This window comes from Rhodnius prolixus, unplaced genomic scaffold, assembly GCF_049639745.1.
Source record: "Rhodnius prolixus isolate KJV_2025 unplaced genomic scaffold, Rpr scaffold_8, whole genome shotgun sequence".
NCBI classification, from domain to species: Eukaryota; Metazoa; Arthropoda; class Insecta; order Hemiptera; family Reduviidae; genus Rhodnius; species Rhodnius prolixus.
The window spans coordinates 29647109-29673715 of record NW_027411593.1 but is presented as its reverse complement, the minus strand read 5'-3'; the positions used below and the strand labels follow the sequence as shown (position 1 = coordinate 29673715).

The following is a 26607-nucleotide window of genomic DNA, read 5'->3' as shown; positions in this document are numbered from 1 at the left end:
AATAATTTTGAGAAAAACTTAATAAACTTCAAAAATGTACCTGAAAGAAATAATAAACAGACTTAACATTAAAACCTTCTTTATTAATATTAGAGGAAGTTTTCAAACAGAAGCATTAGAACACAATACTGTACACTTTAAAACTTTCAAAACGTAAACAAAAGATCGAGTGATTTCCCAGTACTGGCTTGCTAGCGTTTCGCTAAGAATACAGTAGTACATTGATATTTGTACAGTTGGCTGGATATTTTAATAATTTAATAACAGTTGGTAAAACTGTTAAATACCTTTGTACAGCTGTTGGCCAGTTAAGGGAATCCATTTTGTTCGTTTTAGTTATCACTTTTACGATTCGTGATTTTGTTGATTTGCTAAACTGACTTTTTATGCAATTGGTTTAAATGAATTAGTTTTCTGTTATTCTTAGTGCCTGCCAAGCAATTTGAAATCAGTTAAAGTGTTGTGTGTTGTGAAATTGGTGAAAGTAAATGTATCAGTGCTCAATTCTTCGCAGTAATCAAAAACTGTATAATTACTACATAAATAAGGTAAGGCTTATTAATATTAACTTTTTGGTAATTTCTTAATCTTGTAATTCTTTGTATTAATTCAGGAGAAATTATTATTTTATTTATTTTAATTGTTGCAAAGCCTAAGAATTGGGGCATAGTTTGGCATTTGGCATTTACTTGCCACCAGGAGCTGTATAACTCCGAACTAGTTTTTAATTTTTCTTTCACCTTAGATAGGTAAATGATATTATAATCGTGCAGATTTACATTTTGAGTTTTAATGGAAATTTCCATTTTGTGATATCTGTGCACTAATAAGTATTTTTTACAAATGGTTGTATGAGTATCTATCCACTGTGACTCAACACCCAATTTTCCAGATTAGAAACTTGTAAGGTTGAGATTTTTCTACCAGTAACTCTACAAAAATAAAAATTAATATACCAAGATTTAAGAAAATCAATCGAGCCATTTTTCAAGAAAATCTTAACAAACTGAACATTTGATTTAATAAATTGGAACCACCGGTTGACCGATTTAGACCGTAACTTTATTGTTTGACCAAAACCATCCTCTGGTCACACCTAAGCAAAGTTTCAATATGCAATTTACAGGGATTTTTTGTTTTTAAAAATTTAAAAAATATACGCACACACTAAGAGAAAAAAATGAAAAACACTTCGTATTCATGTGATTTTAAAAAATTTCCTGAGAAATTGCTAAAGCAAAAACGGCGTTTACCGCACCTTCTCTTGTTAGTCGAGATAAGAAAGAAATCGATATGTAAATAAACATTAATCAAAAACCAGTGCAGTACTGTTGGAAAAGTAAATGCCAATTAATACAGTACCGGGCTACACCTTTGATCAGTACAGGAAGTGTTGTAAGTCTGGATGCCAAGGCCGTGCGAACGCTGTACACTGGTGAACTAACGCAGACTAGCGGCTATTTAACTAATTTCCGAGCGCCATGTTGTGTTTTGTTTTGTAGCCAGGCTAGGCAGTGGAGTTTGAGAATCAGTTGGTTAGTTGTTTCCCCGCAGCCAACAGCTGTGGTTTGGCAGGCAACTTAAGTTTATTTGAAAGTGTTTATTTTTAAAAGTTAAAAAATACAAAAAAAACAAGTGTTTCTGTTTTCTTTATTTTTTGTTTTTGATTAATTTTAAAATTGAACCGAAAAGAGTAAAAAGTAATTGTTACTTGCTAGTTCTGTGTTAGCCTAATATGCCAAAATGGATTTCAAGAATGTGGTGTACAATGCAGCTCGAGACGGAAAGCTTCGTCGACTTAAGGTAAAATTTGCTTAATTTCTATTAAAAATACAACTCGGTTTATATTGTACATCTGAACGGTTTTTGTTAACCTCTTAGTATATTAACTAGGTTTTGAAAGTTATCGTAGTTTTAATTTGTTTTTACTCGCGTTTTGTTCTATTTGTTTGGTTTTAATTTTTATTCTGGTTTTACAAAATATTTAGTGTCTAATTAGAATTGTCTCCTTAAAATGTTTCTGCAAGAAAATACATACTTTTTTTTTCTTTTTAAAGCCCAGCGTGATAGTTGTTTCTACCAGTCTGCATAATAATTCTTTATTTCATTTTCACTTTTAATTGTGTTTTTGAAGCATTTAGTTCCAGTTCTTTTCAGCTTATAATTTATCCTTCTTAACGGGCTCAGGTGTTTTCCTATAGGTCATAAAAAATTTATTTTATTTGAACCCAATTTAATTTTCTTAAAGTATTTAAAACAAAACAATTAGTTTTATTCTTCAATTCATTTTTTAAAACTTGTTTACCTTTTCAATTGCTAATAAAGATTAGTATTATTTGTTTCAAAATTGTGAATTAAAAAAAATATCAGCTAAAAATCATTTCAATATTTAGGCATATAAGAGGACATTAACTTTAAAATGAATTCTTGAGGTAGTTCAATTAACTTGAAGAGTTCAACTAACGGGTCTCGATAAGGTTGGTTAAAAAAGTGATAGCTTCAAGATTTTTTTTTCCCTTTTTTTAACCTTTTTACATAAAGTTTTACCCCATTTTTTGGGTACTGGTGGGGGAAGTGATAGTAAAGAAAAAATGTTTCCTATCTATTTTCGATTAAATCTTAAATTATTTTGGGATCACTTCCAAGGAATATTTTGGCTTTATTTCAATATGTATTTTTGTTAGAATTATTTTTCAGTTTAAATAACCTTTCTGTGGTAGAAAAAAAATATTTTGATTGTAAAATTCTTTGCTTTGTTGCGGATAGTTCTGTTTTTCATTTTATTCTAGGGAGATGATTGATTCTTTTATTAACAGTCTTTGTATAACTACCGCTAGAGTGACTCATTAGAATGCAGGAATTCGGAATTCGCTTTGTGATAAAGAGAGAAGTTGTCAGCTACTTGTTGCTAGGTTCTCTTTAACAATATCAAATTTTTGTAAATAGATTAGGTGTAGGTGAAGTATTTTTCCATTTTACAGTGTTGTTTTTTAGCATCTTTATTAATTATTTATTTACAACAAATACAAAAAAATAAATAAAATAAAGTAGACTGTCCAGTTGTCCTTCAAAAGTTCTTTCTTGTCCCAGAGCCATGGTCACACCATACTGCTGAAGGCCTTGAATTGGATTGTCCTTTAGTGGAGTAATTCTTCCCTAATCAAACAACTTTCTACTTTATTTATTTATTTTTTTTAAGAAAGCATAGAATTTTATTTAATTTGATAAATATACGTATATTTTTCTCCATTGAGTTATTTCTGTTCAGCTTGAGTCATGCAACTTATTTTTGATTTTCCCTAGGGATTAGCTAGCTCTTCCTTTAGATTTTTTAGTGGGCATTTTCTTTAAGAAATTATTGATCGCTATGCTTTAAATTAAATACTATTAAAGTATCTTAAAGTTAAGATTTATTAATTTTTAATTTTCTCGCTAATTCACAATGGTAATCTGGTTTTTTAACCTTTTTCTATGTATGGGCCCCATTTGTTTGTTAATTAACTCTCCCGCCTTGTTAGTCTTTACAAGTTTTTTTAAACTTTATTTTCTAAACAATTGAATGGTTAACTTGTAAATTACCTTCTCTTTAATTTATTTATTGTGGCAATAATACTCGTTTAAAATAAAAAATTTATTCAGTAAATAAAGTGGCACTGCTCAGTTATGTTCAAATTTCAAATTTAACTTATTAGTATTCTAAATGTAACAAGTCCCGTTATCACAAATGAACTTAAGTGGTAGGTCTTAAAAATACATTTCTCTGCGAAAAATGTTTAAAAATAAATGTTAAAGATATATCTACTTTTATGCAATGAGTAATTATTTTTCGAGTTTTTAATGACTAAAAACCTGTAAATTACTCGCAACAAATACTAAAAACTTATCTTTTGTAATCAGAGGAAATGAAATTGGCCATTTCTGTTGAAAATTATTAGAAAAAGATTATATTGAAACTAACGGTATCAGTGTTATTCGACACAAAATTTATCACTATAAATTTACTAACAATGAATGAATTGAAGTTGAAAGTTCAAGTCAGCTAATTTTTCTGTTACGGCAATTATTCAATTAACAAACAAAATAGATGAATACAAAAAAATAACACTTAATATCAACAAACAATTTTGTTTGTTTGTTTTTTTAACTGTATAATTAGTACTGAAATTATTACTTCCAAATATTATGAGATTTAAAAATATAAAGGTAATTTGTGGTAGAAGGCCCTCTTCACGGGGCTAATGACCTCCTAAATCTCAAAATTATTCTGTGACCTCCACTGGTTAAGGAACGTAACTCTAAAAATTTATTTGTTAATTATTAATAACTTAATTTTTAATTTAACCGATTAACATCGTAGACATAGAATTTATAATAGTGCTCAATGCAAGTTAGTTTAAAATTCTTTGAATTACCATTTTCTAAAAAATTTATGTGAATCCAGATTCCATGTTCGGGGTGATGAGGAAATGTACTAAGTAATAATAATTCCAAATTAGCCGACTGTGTAATGAAATTTTTTGAAATTTGACAATATTTTTAGATTTTTAGAGAATCTTTCTTTGAAATTGGAAGATTTGATGAGATGAAATGTAACTTTAATTGTTTCATTGTTAAACCAATAGTTTTCTTCAATTACCATTGTTCATTCTTTTTTGGTGACTGATTCATAGTTTAAATAGGATGAAAAAATAATTGCCATTTCAGTCTTAATAGATTTATTCTGCCGAGCTTTCGACCCAGGGACTAGGTCATCTTCAGGGCTAGTTTACAAAGTAATATTTTTACATTACAGGGTTGGTGTGTCTTCTGTCTTGTCTGTTCATGGACTGAGTGTGATCGTTCTATGTGGGATATGTGTTCGGTTGTGTGGAAGTCAGTGTTGCCAATTGTCAAGTATTTTGTAGTAAGTTTGCGTATATGTTGTTTAAATTGTTCGTGTCTGTTTTGAAATTTAAACTGTTTTCTGCCTTAGATATGTATATCATTTCTAGCACAGATATCTAATACACACAAATGATATACACATCTAAGGCAGAAAACAGTTTAAATTTCAAAACAGACACGAATAATTTAAGCAACATATACGCAAACTTACTACAAAATACTTGACAACACAGACCGATCACACTCAGTCCATGAACAGACAAGACAGAAGACACACCAACCCTCTAATGATGTAAAAACAGTATATTATAAATTAGGTAAATATTTTTGTAAATTTTCGTTACAATATACATATTAATTTTAATAGAATCATTGTTAACAATCTGTAAACATGTTCCACAGCCCTGAAGATGACCTAGTCCCTAAGTCGAAAGCTCGGCAGAATAAATGTATTAAGACTGAAATGGCAATTATTTTTTCATCCTATATAAATTATCATGTTAAGATTTTTGATTAAGAGTTGGGATTTCAGCCTTTACAGAGCTTCGCCCTAGTTTTTCTGCGATATCATTGTATCTGCGTGTAGAGTGAGAAGTGGTGCTATATGTAACGATAAGCAATCTTATCGCTGCGATATAATTATTTCAATACATAATGTTTGTATTACAATAACTGAGACGTATTTTTTTATTACATAAGATGTTCGTATGTTTTATACAAATGGTATTAGTTTTTCTTTTTTTTAATATGTAATTTAAGGCGCGAAAATATCTGATATCATCGGCGCCCAGAGCTTTTTTTCAGTGCACAGCCGGTCTCCGGATAGTGCTCTTCCGTTACAGCTCACTGTCCAGTGATGAAGCTCCCTAAGAAGAGAAATATCTAAGGGCCAACAGCTAGATTCGAACCCGGGTTCTCCGCGTGGGAATCCAATACTCTAATCGCATAGCTAATTCTTCCCTCGCTGTGAAGTGGCAAAGTGGCCTCTGTTTGGAGGTGGCCGTTAGAAGGAGGTAGGCAAGTTTCATTATGAAAAAATATGGGTTTTTTTTCCAAACATCTATTTAAAAATTGTTTATTATTAATAGATTTACGTACATAATTGCATAATTATTTAGCTATATGTTATGCATCAAGTTTTTCTTAATTATCCACAAAATTTATCAAAAAACTACATATTATTGACTTAATTAATAATTTTTATAATAATCATCACATTTATTCATAACAATAATAATTTATGGTAAAATTATCATCTTACTATCATCTATTATTAGAAAAATAGAACAAACCTTTCGGTAAGTTGACGATGGCTCGATTTGATTTTTGCAAAATCTTCCAACACATTTATTTTCTCTTCTAAGAGTTAACCACTTTCGTTTGAGAGAGACATATCGGAAAAAATAATATTGTTCGTCCAAAGTTATATTGAAAAATGATTAAAATGGGGCAAGACGTATGAGCTTATATAGGTAAATTTAGGAAAAACCAGAAAAAAAAACAAAAACTTGAGAGGGGATAATTACTTTTAATCACCGCGTCAAACGAACTTTCAATAATAAGGTGGTCGTTGGTGGTAGGTGAAACATTTAATCCGTTCCCCAAAATCCCAATGTCCTTGGTCGCTATGTAGAGTGTCCGTTAGACGGTGGTTCTTTTATATAGAAAGTATATAGGGGTAAAACGGGGAAATACAAAAGCTTTCCGTAAATGGAGGTGGTCGCTAGTGAGAGTGTCCTTTATGGGAGGCTCGACTGTATTATTGTTTTATAAAAACTTCATTGGCTGGGACGGGTATTGGTGCAGTTATAGGAAGCATAGATTTGTAAGTGAGTGATCGCCATTTCGTTTTGTTAGGCAAAAAAAACAAAAAAAGTGCCAACAGTTTTGTATTTGCTTTCGCCCCATATCCACGACATCCTAATTGGCAGTTATACGTTAATCCGCTGCCAGAAAATATGAACAATTAATTTACTTTATTTTACTAACTTTTATACATAATTTTGAAATGCCCATATTTGTTTTAGAGAATGACCTAGTTCAATTTTTTTTTATTTTTTCTAAAGTTTTTTTTTTATTTTGATTTCATTTTTTCTTTTACTATGTCCATCTTTGCATAAATTTTATAAAAAGCTGCTTACAAACAAGAATTAAAAGAACAAACAATTCTTTTCATTGCCGTAACTTGATTAAAAAACAAAGAGGATATTGAACATCTATTTTCTCCTTTGATTTACATAGAATTTTATATTTTAATTTGTCTTCAATCAGGATATGATAGTTAACCTCAAAGATTAACCTGTTTTTTGTGTTTGTGACGGAATATTATAATAGTTAACTTTTTTTATACCAGTTACAATGATAAAAAAAAATTTAAAGCATAATTTAAATTATACAGTTAAAACCAATGAATAAATTAATAATTCATAATAATTAATTATTAATTAGCGTAAGAGTTGTAGATAATATAATCTTCAGGTCAGATGTTTCTCCCTGCTGGATGAATCAATAAAAAAAAATAAGATAAATAAAAATAAAAAAAGGTTCAATGATGTTAATATAAAAATCCACAGCTATCACATTAAAGATTTGATTAAATTTTTAAAAAAATATTTTAAATTAAAAAAATACCCAGAAATTACAATTACATAAATTAAAAGGAGAGAAATGTCCGTTTTTTCCCCAGTTCCCATAAGATAAATCATAAAAAGTAGAGTTACCTGTTTTTTAGCCCCATTAAACGGAAGTATAATTAAACCTATGGGAACAAGAGATAGGGGTCTAATATCACGTAAAGTGCTTTATAGCAGGTGTGCTAGGGAATATTGTCATCTATAAATTATTATAAAGTGTGATAAATTAGCTCATTTTTCTTACTAAAATTTAAAATTCTATTTAAAAGTCAGAATTATGGTCAAATGGCTGGCCAGTATTATGATTCATTTTCATGATGCAATTAGATTATACAATTGCATTTAATCAGTAAAAACATTTTCACTTCTGTAATGCGATCTGCGCTGTATAAAGCTGCAGCTGTACTGTATTTTCTTTTGTTTTTTTTTATTTTTCCTTGAAAAATTGATTACAGCAAATCAATCAGCAAAATTGATTATTGCAAGTTTATTAGCGAACAAATCTGTCATTGGGGTTATATAATATTTTCACAAGGATGTACTTCTTTCAATTTAAATAAGTTAATGACGTTTATTCCATCTCTTTTATAAATATTTCAAAAAATTATAATTCGTATTTTGTTTTTTACAAAATGTAAGTACAGTCGAACCTCTCAATAACGGACACTGGCGGGGGAAAGCCAAGTGGCCGCTATTTGGAGGTGGTCGTTAGAAGGAGGTAGGCAAGTTTCATAATGAGAAAAATATGGGTTTTGTTTTCCAAACATCTATTTGTTTATTATTAATAGATTTAAAAACGTACATAATTGCATAATTATTGCAGCCATATGATATGCATCAAAGTTTTCTTAATTATCCACAAAATTTATCAAAAAAATACATATTATTGACTTAATTAATAATTTTTACAATAAATCCTCACATTTATTCATAACAATAATAATTTATGGTAAAATTATCATCATACTATCATCTATTATTAGAAAAATAGAACAAACCTTTCGGCAAGTTGACGATGGCTTGATTTGGTTTTTGCAAAATCTTCCAACACATTTATTTTCTCTTCTAAGAGTTAACCACTTTCGTTTGAGAGAGACATATCGGAAAAAATAATATTGTTCGTCCAAAGTAATATTGAAAAATGATTAAACTGGTACAAGATGTATGGAGCTGATATAGGAAACTTTAGGAAAAACCAGAAAAAAACAAAAACTTGAGTGGGGATAATTCTTTTGATAACCGCGTTAAACGAACTTTTAATAATAAGATGGTCGTTGGTGGGAGGTGAAACATTTAATCCGTTCCCCAAAATCAATGTCCGCGGTCGCTATGTAGAGTGTCCGTTAGGCGGAGGTTCTTTTATATAGAAAGTGTATAGGGGTAAAACGGGGAAATACAAAAACTGTCCATAAATGGCGGTGGTCGCTAGTGAGAGTGTCCTTTATGGGAGGTTCGACTTTATTAAACATAAAACACCATAATTTATAAAAAAATTTATACCCACAAAAATAAAATTAAAAAATGTAAAAATGAATTGTAGAGAATACGAAAAAGAGACTTGACTAATACGGGAAAGCTCAAAGAGACACTTAAAAGAAAATTAGATTTTTGTGATTTTAGGGAAAGAAAGTAAAACTCAAATATTTAGATTTAGGGCCATGCGAAGTTAGTCCGTCATTATGTATTGATAAAATGGCGGTATGTCTTTTAATGAAAACTATGGTTATTGGAGGGTTCGATGCTAGAAAGTATCCAATTCGAGCAATAATGTACGATTCAGATGATAACCTTGTGGTTGAAACACCCTAAACCCAGCTAACACAGCTAACTAACTAGGAGACCTTGAATCTCACTGTTCTCACCAAATCTTCAAAATTTTGGTTGGTAAGAGCATCTCTGTTATATAGTAATGTCTTTGTAAATCCACATTACCCAGCTGGGAAACCAAACCAGTAATTTTGGGAGATGTACGTGAAAATTGCAGCTAGTTCTTAGCTATATATATAAAAAAAGAAGCGTTTTGATTGCACTAATAAATCTGTAAAAATCAACGACGAGGATGAATGGTTTAGACGTCGTCTGTATGCAGTTAGAAATCATCTACTATTCAGGTTATAATGTATGCGATCTGTAACAGTTTCAAGCTGGTAACTTCACTTAGTCTTGGGTCGCCCAATGTTTTTGGCATGTACGAGTAGTATAGATAAGTTAGTGCATTTGGTGCTGTTGCAGGTGTAAATTTATTCAAATTTTGGTGCCCCAGGTGTTAATGTAGATCAATAATTATTTTTCAATAATAACTAAATTCGTTTTAGTGCTTTCTAAAGATGGGTGAATATAAATTTCATTTCAAAGTAATTATAACTGGATAATATTAGAACTAAAAATGTCTCCAAATTTTGTAGTTTGAATTAAATTAATTCTAAATATCGACCCACAGAAATGCCAGCATGCCACGTTTACTCTCCGGCAGGGCTCCTGTCCACTTATCCTCTTCAACAGCAATCCTCTTCCTTATACAGATCTGATGCGCTACCTTGGGCTGTACATAGACAAACGACTCACTTGGAACCCACACACTAGACTTAAAAGACAATCAATGACGAAACGTGCGAGACTGCTTTACAGACTTCTTTGGACGACGCTCTAAATTACCCATTGAACTCAAACGTTTAATATACAGTACAATTCTCAAACCTATGTGGACTTACGGACTAGAGCTGTGGGGTTCAGCCAAACCTACAAACATACGGACTGTACAGACATTTCAATCAAAACTACTTCGACAGATAGCTGACGCTCCTTTCTACGGTGACTAACCTCACTCTTCACATAAACCTCAACATCCCCTTAGCCAAGACTAAATATCAAAAATTCCATACTGCTCTCTCCACTTGCTCCAATCCTCTAGTACAGTCTCTCGCCTCTTCTGACATACCTGACAATCCTCCTCGCCGACGGAATCGCCAGTGGCCCCGCGACTTCCTCGCAGTCTGAAGGCCTAAAAACCATATCCTGTAGAAAGTGCTGCCGCTGGGCAGTTTCTTTCCTCCTGCCTTTCACGCCTCTATACTTCAATTTCCCTATTTAATTATTGATAGTGTATTATACAGATTATAAATAACAAAATAAATTAAAAAAAAAATATCGAAGAAATATTAAATTAAAAAAATTGAAAAATCCGTAAAAGAATACTTCCGGATTTGGATTTTAATCGTTATTGAGATATTTTGCTCACAAACATCGTGATTATTTTCTGAAAATCAGTTTTGGAGGGTGGGATTTAGGAGACATTAAAGCAGATTTTCGGGTGAAAATCCGGAATTAAGGAATTGTACTTGATCACAAAAACCTGCTTATCCAGTAACAGAAAGTAAGAGTAATAAAATAGGAGTCGTTCTCCTGGTAAATATATTTCAGTTAAAAAATACGAGATAGTTTTAGTGCTGACAAAAATTTTCTGTTTTGTTATTTCAAAGATTATGGATGAGCTAGGATAGAGCAGGAAAATGATGTTCAGATTTTAATTAACTAAAACAGTAGACAATTATCTCTTTAATAAAACCATCAACACAAATTGACCAGAATTGAACTGAAATTGCAGGCATTCAGCTGCTATAATTTGAACTGCGCTTAAACTTTGTACTATGCAAAGTGCTCAGGCCTTATTACTGACTAACTTTCCCCTTTTATGTATCCAACTTACTCTACACTAAACCTCATAGAAATTCATTTCCATTAACAACAACCCGGCTAAAAACCACTATACCACAGATTTGTGCACCTAAAACTTGAACCAAAACCAAAAGGATAACCATTAAAATGATACCCAGTTTGGATTACCATGCGATTCTACTTAGATTACATTATTAATTTTATAGCCATTATTTGCATATTTATAACTTAGAGGATATTAATATGAATTTCGGAATTTCGGAATGGCTCATTTTACAGTATCTCTTAGTTACCCAGCGGCAAATAGTTTTATCGTGCTGGAGCCCTCTTTCACAGAGAGAGAGAGTTTAGCTGTGGACGACAATGAGAATCCCTTGAACTGTTACGTCACCAAGTATTATATAACCGCACAATGTCCCTCTTTATCCAATTACAAAACGTTAAATTGCAATTTTACACTAGGAATATTCATGTGCATATGCAAATGTTTTACACAAATTAAAGCATACTAACTAATAATATATATACAAGTGAGAATCGAAATAGTTTAAACACACCGAGATAGAATAATGGGCTACACGAGCATTACGAGTTAATTGTAAAATGTAAAATATATTTTTCTTAAAAATTAAATAAAGGAATAAAATTGCCAAATATATTTTTAATTAATTCTCTGATCGGGATCCGACTTTTATCCTTTTAGTTTTGTGTATAGAATATATAGTTTTCGTGACCGCAAATTGTTAAACTTAGGATGGAAGATTTGCGAGGAACGGTCAAATAAAACAACTCGTCTTTTTGCCAACGTTTCGACAAATATATTGTCCTCTTCAGGGCCTGGATATTACAAATACAAAACAATTTACAGTCAGTAACATAGAAAATCAGTAATACAAAAATAAACAGTAAAATACAATAAATTCTTTATAATTATTGAAACTTACGTGGCTATGCGGGTTGGTTGAGTTACAGAAACTAAGAGCCAGAAATGGAGAAGCAGGTATATATATACAGATATAGTGGGACTTACACGGGAAGTGTAAATCCCTGAAGAGGACAATATATTTGTCGAAACGTTGGCAAAAAGACGAGTTGTTTTATTTGATCAATTCCTCGCAAATATTCCATCCTAAGTTTGTGTATAGATTTCGACTTTACTTGATATGCCCTTTTCCCGCTACACTTGGTGGCACAAACACCAAAATTCAGTCTATATTAGACGATGAAAGTCAAAAACCGGCCAGCAAAAAACAAAAACAAGCGTTTTTGTGCTACGTACCGGGTAAAATCAAAAATACTATCCAGTCCCTGTGTACCTAACCTAACTTTCAACCTCAGTCATAGATTTTACTCTAAAATTGAATAGATAATGATTATGTTTGATGCTTTAGTATAAATAAAGATATTTATTATCTGTACTGGAGTAACCAATCATGAAATATTACATTTTTTTTGTCTTTTAAATTGCAATAATTTGCATTAAGATAAAGTTCGTGTGTGCAACATTTTTTTTTGCTCAAGCATATAGAGCAGGGGTGGCCAACAAGTTGATCGCTGGGGTGGAATTCGGTGTTCCATGGACTTTGAAGCGATTCTAGAAGACAAAACTTTCTAGCAATTATGATTCCTTGGTTAGAGACTTGCAAACTCAGTCTTCCCATTAATGTTAAGGCAACAAAGTAAATTCTAAATCTGTCTTTATCTGTAGCTACTTTGAATTAATAAATATTGTTAATAATTATCCATGTTCTTTTAATTCCCCTGGATGTGAGTTTTTTGGCCCTTTAAATAATTATTGTTGTAGGTAGATAAGCCGTATATCTATATTTCAGTACGAGGTGTACTCAGCGAGCTGATGATAGATTAGCAAAAAGTAACTCATATTATTCTTTCATGATAAATTTTCCTGGCCCAAAAAACGCGAAAGTGAAATATTGAAATCAAATTATCAGCCATACAGTGCATTTTTTATGACAACTTTTTCATATTTACGAACAAATAGAACAACAACTTATACCTTGCAGTTGATAAAAAAATTAAATTGCATTTTAAGTTAGTAAAAATCTATCTAGAAAAAGTGTCGGAAAATAGAATATTTTAGGTACCGCATCTGCGGAATGCTGCTATCAAAAGTTGAGTCTGGAAATTTATTTTCTTCATGAGCCTATATCTCGAAAACTTAATAAGTGATTTAAAAAATAATATATTTTACTTATCTACCCATAGCTCGCTGGAATGCACCTTATACTGAAACACAGTGTATTAACATAGTATGCATTTCACACCCCTTCTTACCCCCTTAGACTACGCCTATGACAACAAGTCGATCGCGACACTCTTTTAAAATATAAAGTAGATCTTATATACTGAAAAATTGGCCACCTCTGATATAGAGCATTGATGTAATGATTTTGACTGTGAGGGGTGATTTTAAGCGTAATGTTTTTTAAAGGCCTGTAGCCAAAAAAACAAACCTACCTTTTTGTATAGACACTCCTAAAAAACTAAATTTAATACTTTTGGAGGGGAGCAGAGTGGTTCAGTGCCCCTCAAGTGGCGTACCTAGTTATAAAAATAGCTGTTCTATATATCTAACCAACAATACGATGGGCCGTTCGCTGCACAAATCGATTACATCCACTTTTTGGAGTATCTTAAATTTAAGTGTCAAAGCACTTGGTTCAGTCGTAGCTTTTTATATTTATAATAAATTTCCCAAATAATAAAGATTAGCACCTTCAAACGATGAAAAAGTTTTTGGCCATTGAATAATAAATAATTTATTTCAGAATTCATATTGATTAATTCCGTGATCTAATGTAAATCGTTGCAATAATTCAACTCAAATTCAATAGGAGGCGCTGAATGATAACGGAAATATAAAAAAATATGTACGCATCGCATTTCTCCATTTGTTTTATGGAGTTAATCGAGTTTTGCAGTGAAAGGCTTATATGATCCTAAAAAACATGTACATTTATTTATTAATAGTGCTTACTTGCATTGCGCGACACTATAATCTGTATATTGTTAGATAATTAAAAATTATCATTATTTTGTTTCAAGCTTTTTGGCAATAGTTTTAGTTCTACTTTTATTTAATAATAAACATGTGCAACTAAAAAATAAAATATAAATTGTTGGACAATGTTCAGGAGAAAGTTGAACGAACTGTGGGTGGAACTCGCACATGATGATGAGACAGTTTCAAAATATGTATTTATAAATTGCATCGCAGTTCCAGTAGCGTGGCCTGGGGCGTTGGTTCGTTGATCTGTACCATTTCTCATCTCATTTATAATCTTCCATAGATGATTCATATGGAAAGTGAACATTAACAATAATCATCACTCAATACTCCGTGAGGAGAATCTTTTACTGCCAAGCAGATGGAAATCGAATGGTAGAAGAAATAGTTATTTATTCTATGGAGTTAATGGAGTTGAAATCCATTAACTGGATTATTGCCTACAAACACTGAAGTATTATTGCATATTTTTTAAACATGTTGTTATTAAGATATTGTTACGATTTACAGAAACATTATTAATTACAGCTTCTGTAGCTTTACACCCCTACTGTGAAAGCAAAATACAATACACAGGGTGATCCGTTTAAAACGCACCAATCGCTAATAACTTTTTAGGAAAGCGGAATTTCATAAGGACCACTGTCTTTGACAATGATTATGAAAACTACGTAAAATACTGTGAAAACTGACGTTGACCCCGTTTCGATATCCCTAATATTAGTTGAGATATTTAAGATCAAATTTACAATGTTATTTATTCGTGAACGGTTTTCAATATTAATTTTCCACTAGAAATACACGTTTTGGGAGCTCCTCTGACTAAAGCAAAAAATGTTATTTGTGACGCAAAGAACAAAAGTAATAATAATTGAAGATTTAAAAAAAACTGTAGTGCAATGTAATGGTTGTGGGTGAATCAGGATAAATTTGTTTTATCTTCTTAATGTACCCCGTATGCAGTACTTCTTGACCTATGTAGGATTACGGTAAAAATATCTTAACAAGGATGGTTGGGTGTTGGTCTAGTGATCTAGTAGCTTTGTAAGTGGGAGTATGCAGTCATAATACTTTTTTAATAAAGTATAGTCATACGCGGGATTCGAACTGGATATCTCCTAAAGCCACGCTCTTGACCACTAGACCAACCTTGGCAAGATATTCTTAGTTTACTTCGTGGGTTTTTTTTTTCGAAATTCCGTTTTCCTTAAAAGTAATTAGCGATTGGTGCGTTTTAAATGGATCACCCTGTATAAGGGCTACAACTCTTTTGCAAACATTGATATCAATTAACAATTTTATTTTTTCTAATATTTTAAGGGGCGTCAACATCTAAGGTTATTAGCGCCCGGAGGTTTCTTTTCAATGCACTGCCGGCCTCCAGTTAGTGTTCTCCCGTTACAGACAGCACTGTCCAACACCGGACAATGAGCTAAAAGAAGCTCCTAGAAAGAAAAAAAAATCAAAGGTCCGCGACAGCTGGATTCGAAACCGGGTTCTCCGCGTAGGAATCCAATACGCTAACCGTACAGCTAATCCTTTCCCTTTCGCAACCGCAACAGTTGGTAATGATTGGAAGCTATCAGCACTCTGCTGTATGAGTACACCCACAATACTTGGAAGCACCAGAAATATACTATTGTGCAATCTTTTTTATAACTCTCTATGCATATGAACCTCCATTACGTTATTATGAGTATAATTTAAATTTTTCATGTATTATAAATTTTTTTTTTTTTTTTTTTTTAAATAGTTGTTGCTTTATAATGTCGTAATTTTAATTAATTTATTTTCTGTTTGTTGCAGGTATGTTGATTTCCCTCACTTCTATCACTGTGAGTACATATTCTGCTGTTATTTCAGAACAATTTTGTAACTAAGTCCTGTGTAAACGTTCGCGTGACTTGCTCTTAGAACTATATATTCTCGAAATTTAATTTTCAAATTTCTAATTTGAACTAAAAGTTCACTATTGTTATTGGACCTTTGAGGATCTGAATCCCGGAACCCTTCCATCTGTCTCCAAAAAAACGAATTTCATAAAATAAAGCTGCAAGTTTTGTGTCGTAATTGCCGAAAAAGGAAGTTAAGCTATGAAGAAATTATTCAAGAGTACCCTGTCAAACAAAGCTTCGGATTCTCGAAATTTCTTAAATTTCTTTCATAAATTTTCCTTAAAAATTTATGCTTTAGATTCTTGCTAAAAAGATCTGTGATTTTATATGCTTATTATAAACTACCATATTTAAATTTAGCTTTAGTTATGTAGTATTTAATTGGACTATCGAAGATTTAGGAGAATAGAAAGAAAGAATCGCGCATCAGTTATAACGTTTCGTGCCTTCTAGATAGATTTGGTTTTAGGGGATTTTTGTTGCGGCAGGAAATTTATTGTAGAGACGTATGGCCATGATTAATGTGGTTCTATTAGCAGTTTGCTATTTACAGCTATTCATAATGGAACCCAGCACGAGCATATGTCATTATTTTAGGACACCCTGTATTAGAAATAGTGATTAGGTGCATTCGTATTAATTTATATTATTAGAAGCGTCAGTTCAGTTTAACTGATTGATAATATTTGCTGGAAAGTTCGCTGGAATTTCCTAATGTTTAGAAACTACTTTAGACCAAGGGACCCCAAACTTTTTACACAGGGGGCCAGTTCACTGTCCCTCAGACCGTTGGAGGGCCAGAATATTAAAAAAAAACTATTTTAATTTAAAAAAAATCAAAACGGGAACAAATAAAATATTTAAAATAAAGAACAAGTTAATTTAACTCACCAAACTGCCCAATATTTCTGTGGGAACTATGGGCCTACTTTTGTCTAATGAGATGGTCAATGTCCGGTTAAATTATAGTGCTTTGCCTTTCTTCCTACTTCTGCTGTTATTTTTCGGAGCCGTGACGCGTGCGTCCCGCGTCACCGCAAGTAGTACTCTACATGAGCGACGCAGCGCTTTGCGGCACCGCCACATATAGTGCTCCTCTCACTGACCACCAATGAAAGAGATGCCCCTTCCCTGAAGTGCGGCGAGGGCCGGATAAATGTCCTCAGGGGGTCGCATGTGGCCCGCAGGCCGTAGTTTGGGGACCCCCTGGTTTAGACTTTCAGATATTTTGGTGAAAAAATAGAGGCAAGTTTGGTCTAATGGTCAAGAGCGTGGTTTTGTAAATGGAAGATCCCGAGTTCGAATCCCGCGTATAGCTATTTTTTATTTGTTACCAAAAAATGGTAATAGTTATGTATGTGCTTCTGCCTCCCCTGTTCTTGGCCCCTAATTGGGTATACTTAGACGTTTAGCTTAGCCTGAAAAATAGACGATTACTTTACCTTTTTTTATTGGTTAAAAACTACAGAAAAATGAAATAGATATATCCAAATTGTGATGAAAGAGAGCGAAAGATAACCTAAAACGCTGCATAAACTTTTTAAATTCATCTGTTTTCTTCTGTTTGCAAACACTATTCGAGTAGTTCTATTTATAATTTCTATTTGGAGTTGATTTCCACTCAAGCAATAAATCTCTAGCACCACTACTACTACTTGGCTTTCGTCGAATTAGAAGCGTGTATTTTGTCGCTTGATTTAACTTCAAACATTTTAGCATTAGTTCGAATTTATTTTACATAGCGACATTCTGTTTAATACAACTCTACTATGATTCTAAAAGATAGTTTTTAATTTCATTAGGTTTCTATTTGATCTTTTTTTTTTCCTTTTCATACTCACATGAAGAGTCTTCTTGATCGTGAAAAATTTTCGGTATTCAGTTTTTCCTAGAAATAAGTGTGTTTTATGGCTGAAATTGGTATTATTCTTTTCTAAATTGCTTCGGTTTATGTGACACTTCAATGAAGCCTAAATAACTTGTGAGTAAAAATTCAAATTTTGTAGTAAAATTCCAGTAAAATGATGATAACGCGTCAAAATTGTAGCCAACTTTTATACCACGGAAATTTTGAGATGATTTATCGGAGAAATTGATACGATATTTTACCGCATCCAATTTTTGAGAAAAGAATAGAAAGAGATTTAGAATAAGGAAGTAAAAAAAAAGCGAAGTTGAAGGTCAGAAGCCCGGCCAGCTATGCATTGCTATTGAATGATTCATCAGCTCTACCTAACCTTATGCTGACATGCAAAATTTACTTAAAGCAGGGATGGTAGACTTGATAGTGTTAACTAGGTAGATTTAAGTTGTAAATTGGGTCACATCTGCAACTCAATTTGCTTCCGGAGTTCTACAATAACCTGGTTTGTGTTTAGTTAAACAATAACATGTATTCTCTTTTACTCGTCTATATCTGTTCCACTTATACTTGAAAAACGTTACCTCAGCCGTAGATTGAAGAGAAAGTATGATTTTGAACAAAGTTTATGCACGAGAATTGGATTTGTGAAGACGCAGTTTTGATGGAATACGGTGTAGAATGATTTTCTAAAGATAAATATGAAGTGTTGAGTGGTAGATTGGGTTACCAAAAATATAAGGGAGCGTTTATAATGTGGCAAAGAGAGAATTTTGGGCTGTAAAGTTTATATTCTGTTAATATTCCTTCGTCTTTACTGTACCACAGTTCCTTAACTTTACCAGTGCAAGTAGAATTAAATACAAACGTCGACTATTCTCTGATGTTACTTTTTAGTGTTTTTCAATTAACCTAGCCATTGGTTGGTTCTTAAATTTAGCAAGATACTTTCGAAAAGTCACTGTTGTTTACTGTTTTTAATTTCTTAAAAAAAAAAAATGAAGAAAATCATAACTTTTCATAGAAATTCAAGGAAAAAATAATACACTGTGAAGTGACATCTTGTGGATAAATTTTGACTATAAAGGCATAACATTGTCACCTAGAGTCTATTTCCGGTTACACTGCTTGCTTTCATTCGATGGCCATTCATTTGTGAAAATAGTTCGGTTCGGCAAATTTGTAAAATCTCTTTGTACGTGTTCTGGAATACAAAGTATTTCCTATTCAAGTTTTTTTACTTTATCTACTGAACTTTTGTTTCTAGGATGACTATTTCTTCAGCACTGAAATCGAAGATAGTAACAATGAATTTAATGCTCTCATTTTCTTTTATAAACATAAAGAATTGATTAAAAAGCAGAAAAATAATTTATTGTATGCAGAATAAGTATTCATACACTGAGTATGAATGTTATAATTAACGCTAAACTAAAGACCTAATATTTTGTAAGCAATCCCTTTGCATTTATTATTGCCTGAAGCCTCCTTGGCATAGATTCTACCAGGTTTAGTATCTCTTGAGATGTGATTTCTGCCCATGATTTCTTTAAATTGGTTATGAGCTCTTTTCTGGAAAAACATTTCAATTTTCGAATTTTCCTCTCCAAATAAGACCATAAATTTTCAATAGGGTTTATATACGGAGACTGTGGAGGTGTGAGACGTTGTTTCCGGGCATTATAAAACAGCCATTCCTTAGTTTTTTTGGGCTGTATGTTTGGGATCGTTATCCTGTTGAAAGAAGTATGTGCTTTCGATGAGCACGCCAACTCTTCTCGGAAAGCCTCGCGTCTACTTCAGAGACCCTTGTTACGCCACAGACCATCCGAAATCGCCTATATTTTGCGAGCTACAAAGGTAGAACTGCAGGGAAGAAACCTATTAGTGAAGTCAATGGGATGAAGAGACTGGATTTCACTCGAAAGTTTGCCAATAAGCAGCTTCTTCCCAAATTTTGTATGCAATTCTCTATGTTTATAAAAGAAAATGAGAGCATTAAATTCATTGTTAGTATCTTCGATTTCAGTGCTGAAGAAATAGTCATCCTAGAAACAAAAGTTCAGTAGATAAAGTAAGAAAACAAAGTGTATGAATACTTTTTTTGACCACTGAATGTATAAAAATCTATATGTGAGAAAAATAAATTGTACGTAAATATTGCCACAAGTTTGGATACATTTCAAAGATAGTTGAACGGTAAGATCAGACATTTAAGAAATGACATCGTCCAAAAGTTATAGTAGCTAGAGGCCCAGTTGTAAAATATTAGCGGCACTTTAAATCTCTTGGCAGAATTCCAAAAATCGAGTCGTTTAATGGGGCAGAGTTCAGAGTGTATTTTGTGGCCTCAAACAAAAAATATTACTCGATACTCTACGTTAACATTTAGGACCTGCGCTGAAATAATTTTTTTTTAAATCAATCATCAATATTATCGTATCCAACTTGTTAGATGCTTGAATGATTACAAAAAACAAATCTTACGTTACGCCCAGCCTCATGTCGGTTCTGCCAGTTTTTTAGGAAGACTAACTCTTTCTTACAAGGAGAAACGTTTGTGTTCCAACAGCGTTTTTTTTTTAAAAAAAAAATATATCCAGCTCTATTTCTGTCCGCCTGGAACTTGGTTGAAAATACATTCTTTCTAGCCAAAGTGTTTATTTTTAACCAATGGTATTCCTGGAGTGTGCCTGCAGTCCTCCCCTTTTTAGGTTCGATCTTTTTTTGGAAACCCTAAAAAAAAGACCACTATAATAAATCTGGTTTTTATTTAGATCACATTTCTGAGGAGGGGGGAATAGGCGTGGAAGAGGAAGTGATTCTAATAAGAACTGCAAGAATGTTACTTTTTACCCGTTATTATGCATTATATTCAAAGTCAGCTGTACTGAACATTTAATTGAACTTTAGATTTCGTTTTAAGTACTGCGTGGGGCTTGACCGTATTTTAACTTTAAAAATGCGTCATCCGAAATTGAACCACTTCTCCAATTACCAGTTTTCACTTTTTTTTTTTGAAATTTTCTCGAAAATGGAACCAATTTTTTGTTCTCTTTTTTGAACTTGGGATACTCATTGCAAAAATCTAGGTCTATATCATTTTATTTTGAGCATTAAGAAACTTCGAAAGGCCCTTAGGGAGGAGAAGTGTTGGTATAAATCCCTTAAAAGTTCTGTTTGTTTGTAATTGATAAAGCTTTCGACTTTAATTTTATCAAAATCGGGCCAAGATTTACAGAGTAATTAGTAATAATAATTTTGAAGGGGGCCTTACATAAAGGGGGCTAACTCCTCTCCCATTTGATGTACATCATCGAGACCCACCAAAAGGCACATCTACATAAAATTCCGAATCGAATGACACCTCATTCATGAAAATCGGTTCGCGCGTTTAGGCGTTACGCAGTTTACAAAAAAGGTAACAAAAAGAACAAGAACAAGACCGTTTTTGCTTATTTTCAGCAACTTTTTTATCAAAATCTATCAGATCTGGGTTGTTGCAAAAAAAATTACAGTTATAAAGGAGGGTTTGCCCTATATTTTAAAGAAAATTTGGGAATTTTATCTTTTATAGAAAACGAGAAAAAAATTATCAAAGTTGGGTGTTTTTGAACGTTACGCTTTTTCGTGCACTTTTTGACGATCACCCCTTATACAACTGTCCTGCCGGACAGTTTTAATTAATATTATTGAATATCTAAAATTTCGAATTCCTAGAAAATGGCGCTACCGAAACTGCGATTTCCCCCTTTTTCCAAAACAAATTGATCCCTTTGTAAGTGATTTGATTTAATAACCATTTAAGGTTGTTTTTTTTTAATTATTTGAAACTTGTTCTAATTTAAAAGGGATATTTTTGCTATCTCTAAAGTTTCCCTTTTAAGGGGGAATTTCGTGTTACTTTGAATAAAATATGTTGCTAAAATACCGTGTTTTAACTGAAAATCCTCACTCTACGAGATGAGACCTGGTGAAACTAAAAGACAGTGATTAATATAAGTTCTTTGGCTCTCAGAATGCCAATTATTGATTGTGAATTGATTATTAACTTTCCACAATCTACTAATGCAATTGTGCACCTTATCAATTTTTGGGATCCTCTATTTTAGAAGGTACTTAACTTTAAAACTGGTCAATCAACCTCCCAAATAGTGATTAGCCTGTGTGAAATTGGTGCAATTATTTTATACTAACATGCTTTGAGTGGCTACCAACCATATTTGTGACCAGCAAATAAAAAATACGAGAAAAATAACCCAAAAGAATGAAAATTAATATTAGTCTTAACATTTAATGTTCAAAGTGAATAGTTTTATTCCCCATTCAATGCACTTTTAATGATATTTCGTAGGAGAGGTGGATTTGTCCATGTAAATCTCTATTGTCCTATTGAATGGTCTAGTGGCAGGTTCTGCGATAAAGAAGGTAATGTTGTGTAACACGGTTATTGTTATAATACATAAAGTTCAGTGGCCGTTACTCTGCTAGCTAGATAAAAGTTGATTTTATACGGTTTTTCTCCTCTCTTTGACGTCATCTAGCTGGAAGAGATTGATGCTGCTAGAAAATAACCTTGTTTCCTCTACCAATAGCTTCTCACTTCACTGTATAACCTTCCATTCTTATTTATGTCTTTTTTTTTTTTATTAATCACTGACGAGAAACTTTCACGGATATTCCCAGTAAATGTGTGAAGCAGTGGTTGCATGATGAAGCAAAATATATACATCCTTACTCATTCTTTCATTGCTAGAGCAACTGGTCTCTATCAGATTGTTAAAAATTGAGTCCTTCAGTCGAATTACATTTTTTAATATTTCCTGAGCACAAATTAATTAAAAAGTTGTCCAGAAAGTTATCTAGAAAATAACTAAGGTTGTTCTTTATCTTCCATATATTTGAACTTCTATTTCAGATTTCTTTTTTATTTTTGCAGATCTTTTGTCTAGGATGTACCTTGTTACCTAGCCACTTGCCTTGACCAGTTAAGCGCGTTCGACGTATGTACACGTAAAACCAATCTCTATTACGGTGCGTTCGACGTGTATACTCGTTGTGAAAAATATAAAATTGCCATTAACTATAAAAACTCGAAATTTTAATAAAATACAATAAGAATATTATTTGGTGGGATGTTTCCTTTATCTTACCAATAAAACTGCCAAGTATTTTATACGGAGGGGGATGGTGGGAGTCAGCCAAATGATAAGTGGTTGGTACATGTTTGGTCTCCGCATTAGAGATTGGTAATTAGGCACACAAATAGAAGCTCCTCAACCCTTGTGCAAAGCCGTTTTTACCTTAGATAGAGGTTCAGACCTCAGTTCGGGCATGATTTCATTTTGCACAGAATTCAAAGCTCTTTTCTTCCTTGTAAAAAAAAAGCTCTTGCGCCCCTAGTTAACTAAAGCAATGCATAACGTGAAGCGGTGCAAGATTTTGAAAAGAGCACAGAATGCTCTGTAATCTCAAGCCCCACAGAGATTGCAGAGAAAAAGTCGCTTGCAGTGACTATTACGACGTTACTAAACTTTTAGTTGTTTTGCCCTGCGTTCGACGTGTATACCACGTCATTGTCTGATTTTAATTCCGCACACTGCGGGGGTGTTTTTTAAAACTAAATTCCACGCTTAACTGGTTAACATCTTTTGTAACCAGGTGAATCCGATAAAATAAAAAAAGGACAGGGTTTATTACCTGTTTCTACCTTAAATTTCAGTAAAAAAGAAAACGTAGTGGTTAGAGTTAGTTTTTTTTAAAGATCTTTTTGCTCTACATTTTGCGTAGAACCATTGATTTTCTTCATCAGGAACTTCACTCCTAAAGAAGTCCTGATGAAATCCTAATCACAGAACTAGGGAACTTAGAGCAATAATTAAGGTTTTTTAATTTTTTTTTTTTTTTTTTAAACGCTGGCTGTCTTGGCCATTGCTGATTAAAAAACCTTCTCTTAGATTAGAATATAATTATCAGTGGCAGATCTAATCTTAAAAATGGTTAAAACAATCTAGTTTTTTAGCAGTAAATTAATGCTTCAATTTAGTTATCTTTGTGATTTTACTTTTTATAAAAAAAAGATCTTGGTTGGTAGAGTTGAACGGCTTTCATTTTGTTTATATTCATATGAGACTAACAAGTCCTTTACTTTCACTGCGACTAATTTATGTTTAATTTCTTTTCTTTTTGATATTTGTAATTAAATTAATTTTGAACAAATAATAGGACAGTTAACAATCGTACAGCATAAACTCTCACAAATTAGGTTCTTAAGCTATGTGCGTTTGGATTGGCAGTGCTCATTAGTTTTTTGCAAATACGTCTGCATTTATAAATATGTCATTTAAACAGATTTATTTCGTAAGTATATAAAAATTCATGTATCCCATATAAGAATTATCTTGTAGTTAAAACTTAATTGATAGTTTACCTTTTATGGGCTCCAGCTGTCAGGAGGTACCTTTAAATAAGTAGGTACGTTTCATCATTTACTGCTTAAATTGAGATGCATTAAGCATATGCGCTTGGAGCATTAGACAAGTGTTGTTATTTTATTTGTGCTGGGTTTGAATATTCAAGTTTTGTAATATTTTTTTGCTTGTGGTTATTTAGCTGTGGCTACGCCTGGGGCCACTTCTTTCTGTTTAGTTCCTGATCTTATCTCTTCTAGTTGTCCCTAAAAACCTTGGTTCTTTTAGAGTTTAAGATTCACTTTAATGTGCGAGAGTAAAACGGTTTTATATCTAACGACCTTTGACTTCGATGAAACTTCTTTCTTTAATAGATCTTTCTTTTCAGGTTTCTTGGGAGGATCTTCTGTAGCCCATCCTCAGGCCCTGTTCTTTCTTTTACCTCATCTTCCTAGTTTATCAATGTGGACACACTGGTGTTTAAAAGTCTCCAGTAGCTCTTTGTTATGTCCTTATTTTGCGCTTGGTGAAGTCTATCAGTTTCTTCAACTGCCTTGCTTTTAGATTACTCAGCATACACGTTTGTATAGTCTCCTTTTGGAAGATGGTATTTATCAATTCTTTATCTTAATTAATTTTTGCAATGTGTAAAAATTAATTTCGTCTACGTAGGAAACAATAAAATTTTATGTGACAGTAAAACCAAGCCATAATAATTAATAAAAACAAGGCTTTGGACATTAACACAGAATACTTTCAAGGCTGTTAATGAAGTAATTTCCGTGTTAGTGACAATCAAACATCGCTTTTAATTATTGTAATTAATAAATTACTGATTTTATTGATATGTTAGAGAAACATTTGATGACAGAAAATTGTAGTGTTTTCTTTTCGAAATGCATTTAAACAAAATTGAGTTGTTGCACTCTATTAGGTTTTTTTTTCTTTCTATCTCCAAATTTGAGGAGCGATGTAAATTGGACCCTTACAATCTCTTCTAGTCAGATAAGTATCATTCATAGGCTTTTAACTTCCTCAGGAGCCTTGTGTTCCTTTGATTTGGGTACTAACAGAGCTTAATTATGAATATCTTCATGTTCATTAAAACTGAATTGCACAATACTCTCACCATAGTAAAACTTATTAACAAGGGAAGGTTATATTATTTCGCTCATTTTGATCAAGCATATTGTAAGCACTAAAAGTGACTGATTAACAATTTGTTTGTCTGTCTATCAAAATGTTTTGATGTGATAAGTATATATAATTTGACAGTGAATGGCTCTGACTGGTGAGCACCATTCACATCTCGTTAATGCCGTTCTCTCGGTCTGTTAGGCAGTTGTGGTCTAAATGTCTTAGTCATTCATTGGTGTAAACCAGTCCTTGAATCTGGTTTATTGTAATGATCGTCAGACTGGCAGGTTTTTTTTATATTTTTTTTATATACTTTCTCCTATTAGAGAGTGTTACCGCTGGGTAATTTCTCTCCTCAGTTAGTGAGTGTGCTGTAGTTTCAATAATATTGTCATTGTTTTTTTTTTTTTTTTTTTGTTTTTTTTTTTTGGCATTGGCTTCCGCCATACAGCCAGCATCGTCTAGGTGCTTATCACTAGAATATCACTTACTCTCCGTTCTTACCTACAAATACATTCGCTTCACACATTCATCATTCTACTATATACCGCTATTTACATAAAGTACTGCTAATGGATGGAGCAGCACTCTGTGCTCCTGCCATCCTTCTCGCTTCACCAAAATTAAAATCACGTAATCCTTCTCTAAGCATTTTGTTCCATTCATTCTAATTCGGCTATAGCTTCTAAATACATTCATATTTCATTGCTAGCTCTGCTATCGACTTAAGCACATAACTGTTGGTGGAGAATATAATGTCTTCGTAGCGAAATGGTGCATCTAAATACCTGTATATATCGTCAAACATTCGTTTCCTTTCTACCACATAACGTGGACATATCATTATTACATGTTTGAAATCTTCCTCCTCATTGCAATCTACGCAAAGAGGAGAGGACCTTTTGTTGATCCTGTGTAGATACGATCCGCACACCGCGTGGTTCGCTCTCAGCCTGCTTATTGTCGTAACAACCCATTTATTAGTGCCAGTTCCCTTAAGCCATGGTTGTCTAGGTAACTGATCTGCCATAGTTTTATAGAATCTACCTTTATCACCATTATTGTAATCTGTCTGCTATTTTTG

At 32.6% G+C, this 26607-nt stretch overlaps 1 protein-coding gene across 3 annotated transcripts in view; it reads left to right on the top strand.

Moving 5' to 3' along the window:
• The first annotated feature begins 295 nt into the window (after window positions 1-295).
• The window catches only part of LOC141451120 (protein fem-1 homolog CG6966), a 357494-nt gene continuing 331182 nt past the window's right edge, over window positions 296-26607 (top strand). Inside the window, exon 1 of one of the 3 annotated variants that reach the window (XM_074122231.1) lies at window positions 296-548. In XM_074122231.1, coding sequence (XP_073978332.1) covers window positions 489-548 — 60 coding nt within the window. In that variant the 5' untranslated portion in view covers window positions 296-488. Of the gene's footprint in view, window positions 549-1505; window positions 1804-26607 lie in introns of those variants that run through there. The other 2 variants (XM_074122228.1, XM_074122230.1) reach the window with 2 other exon arrangements.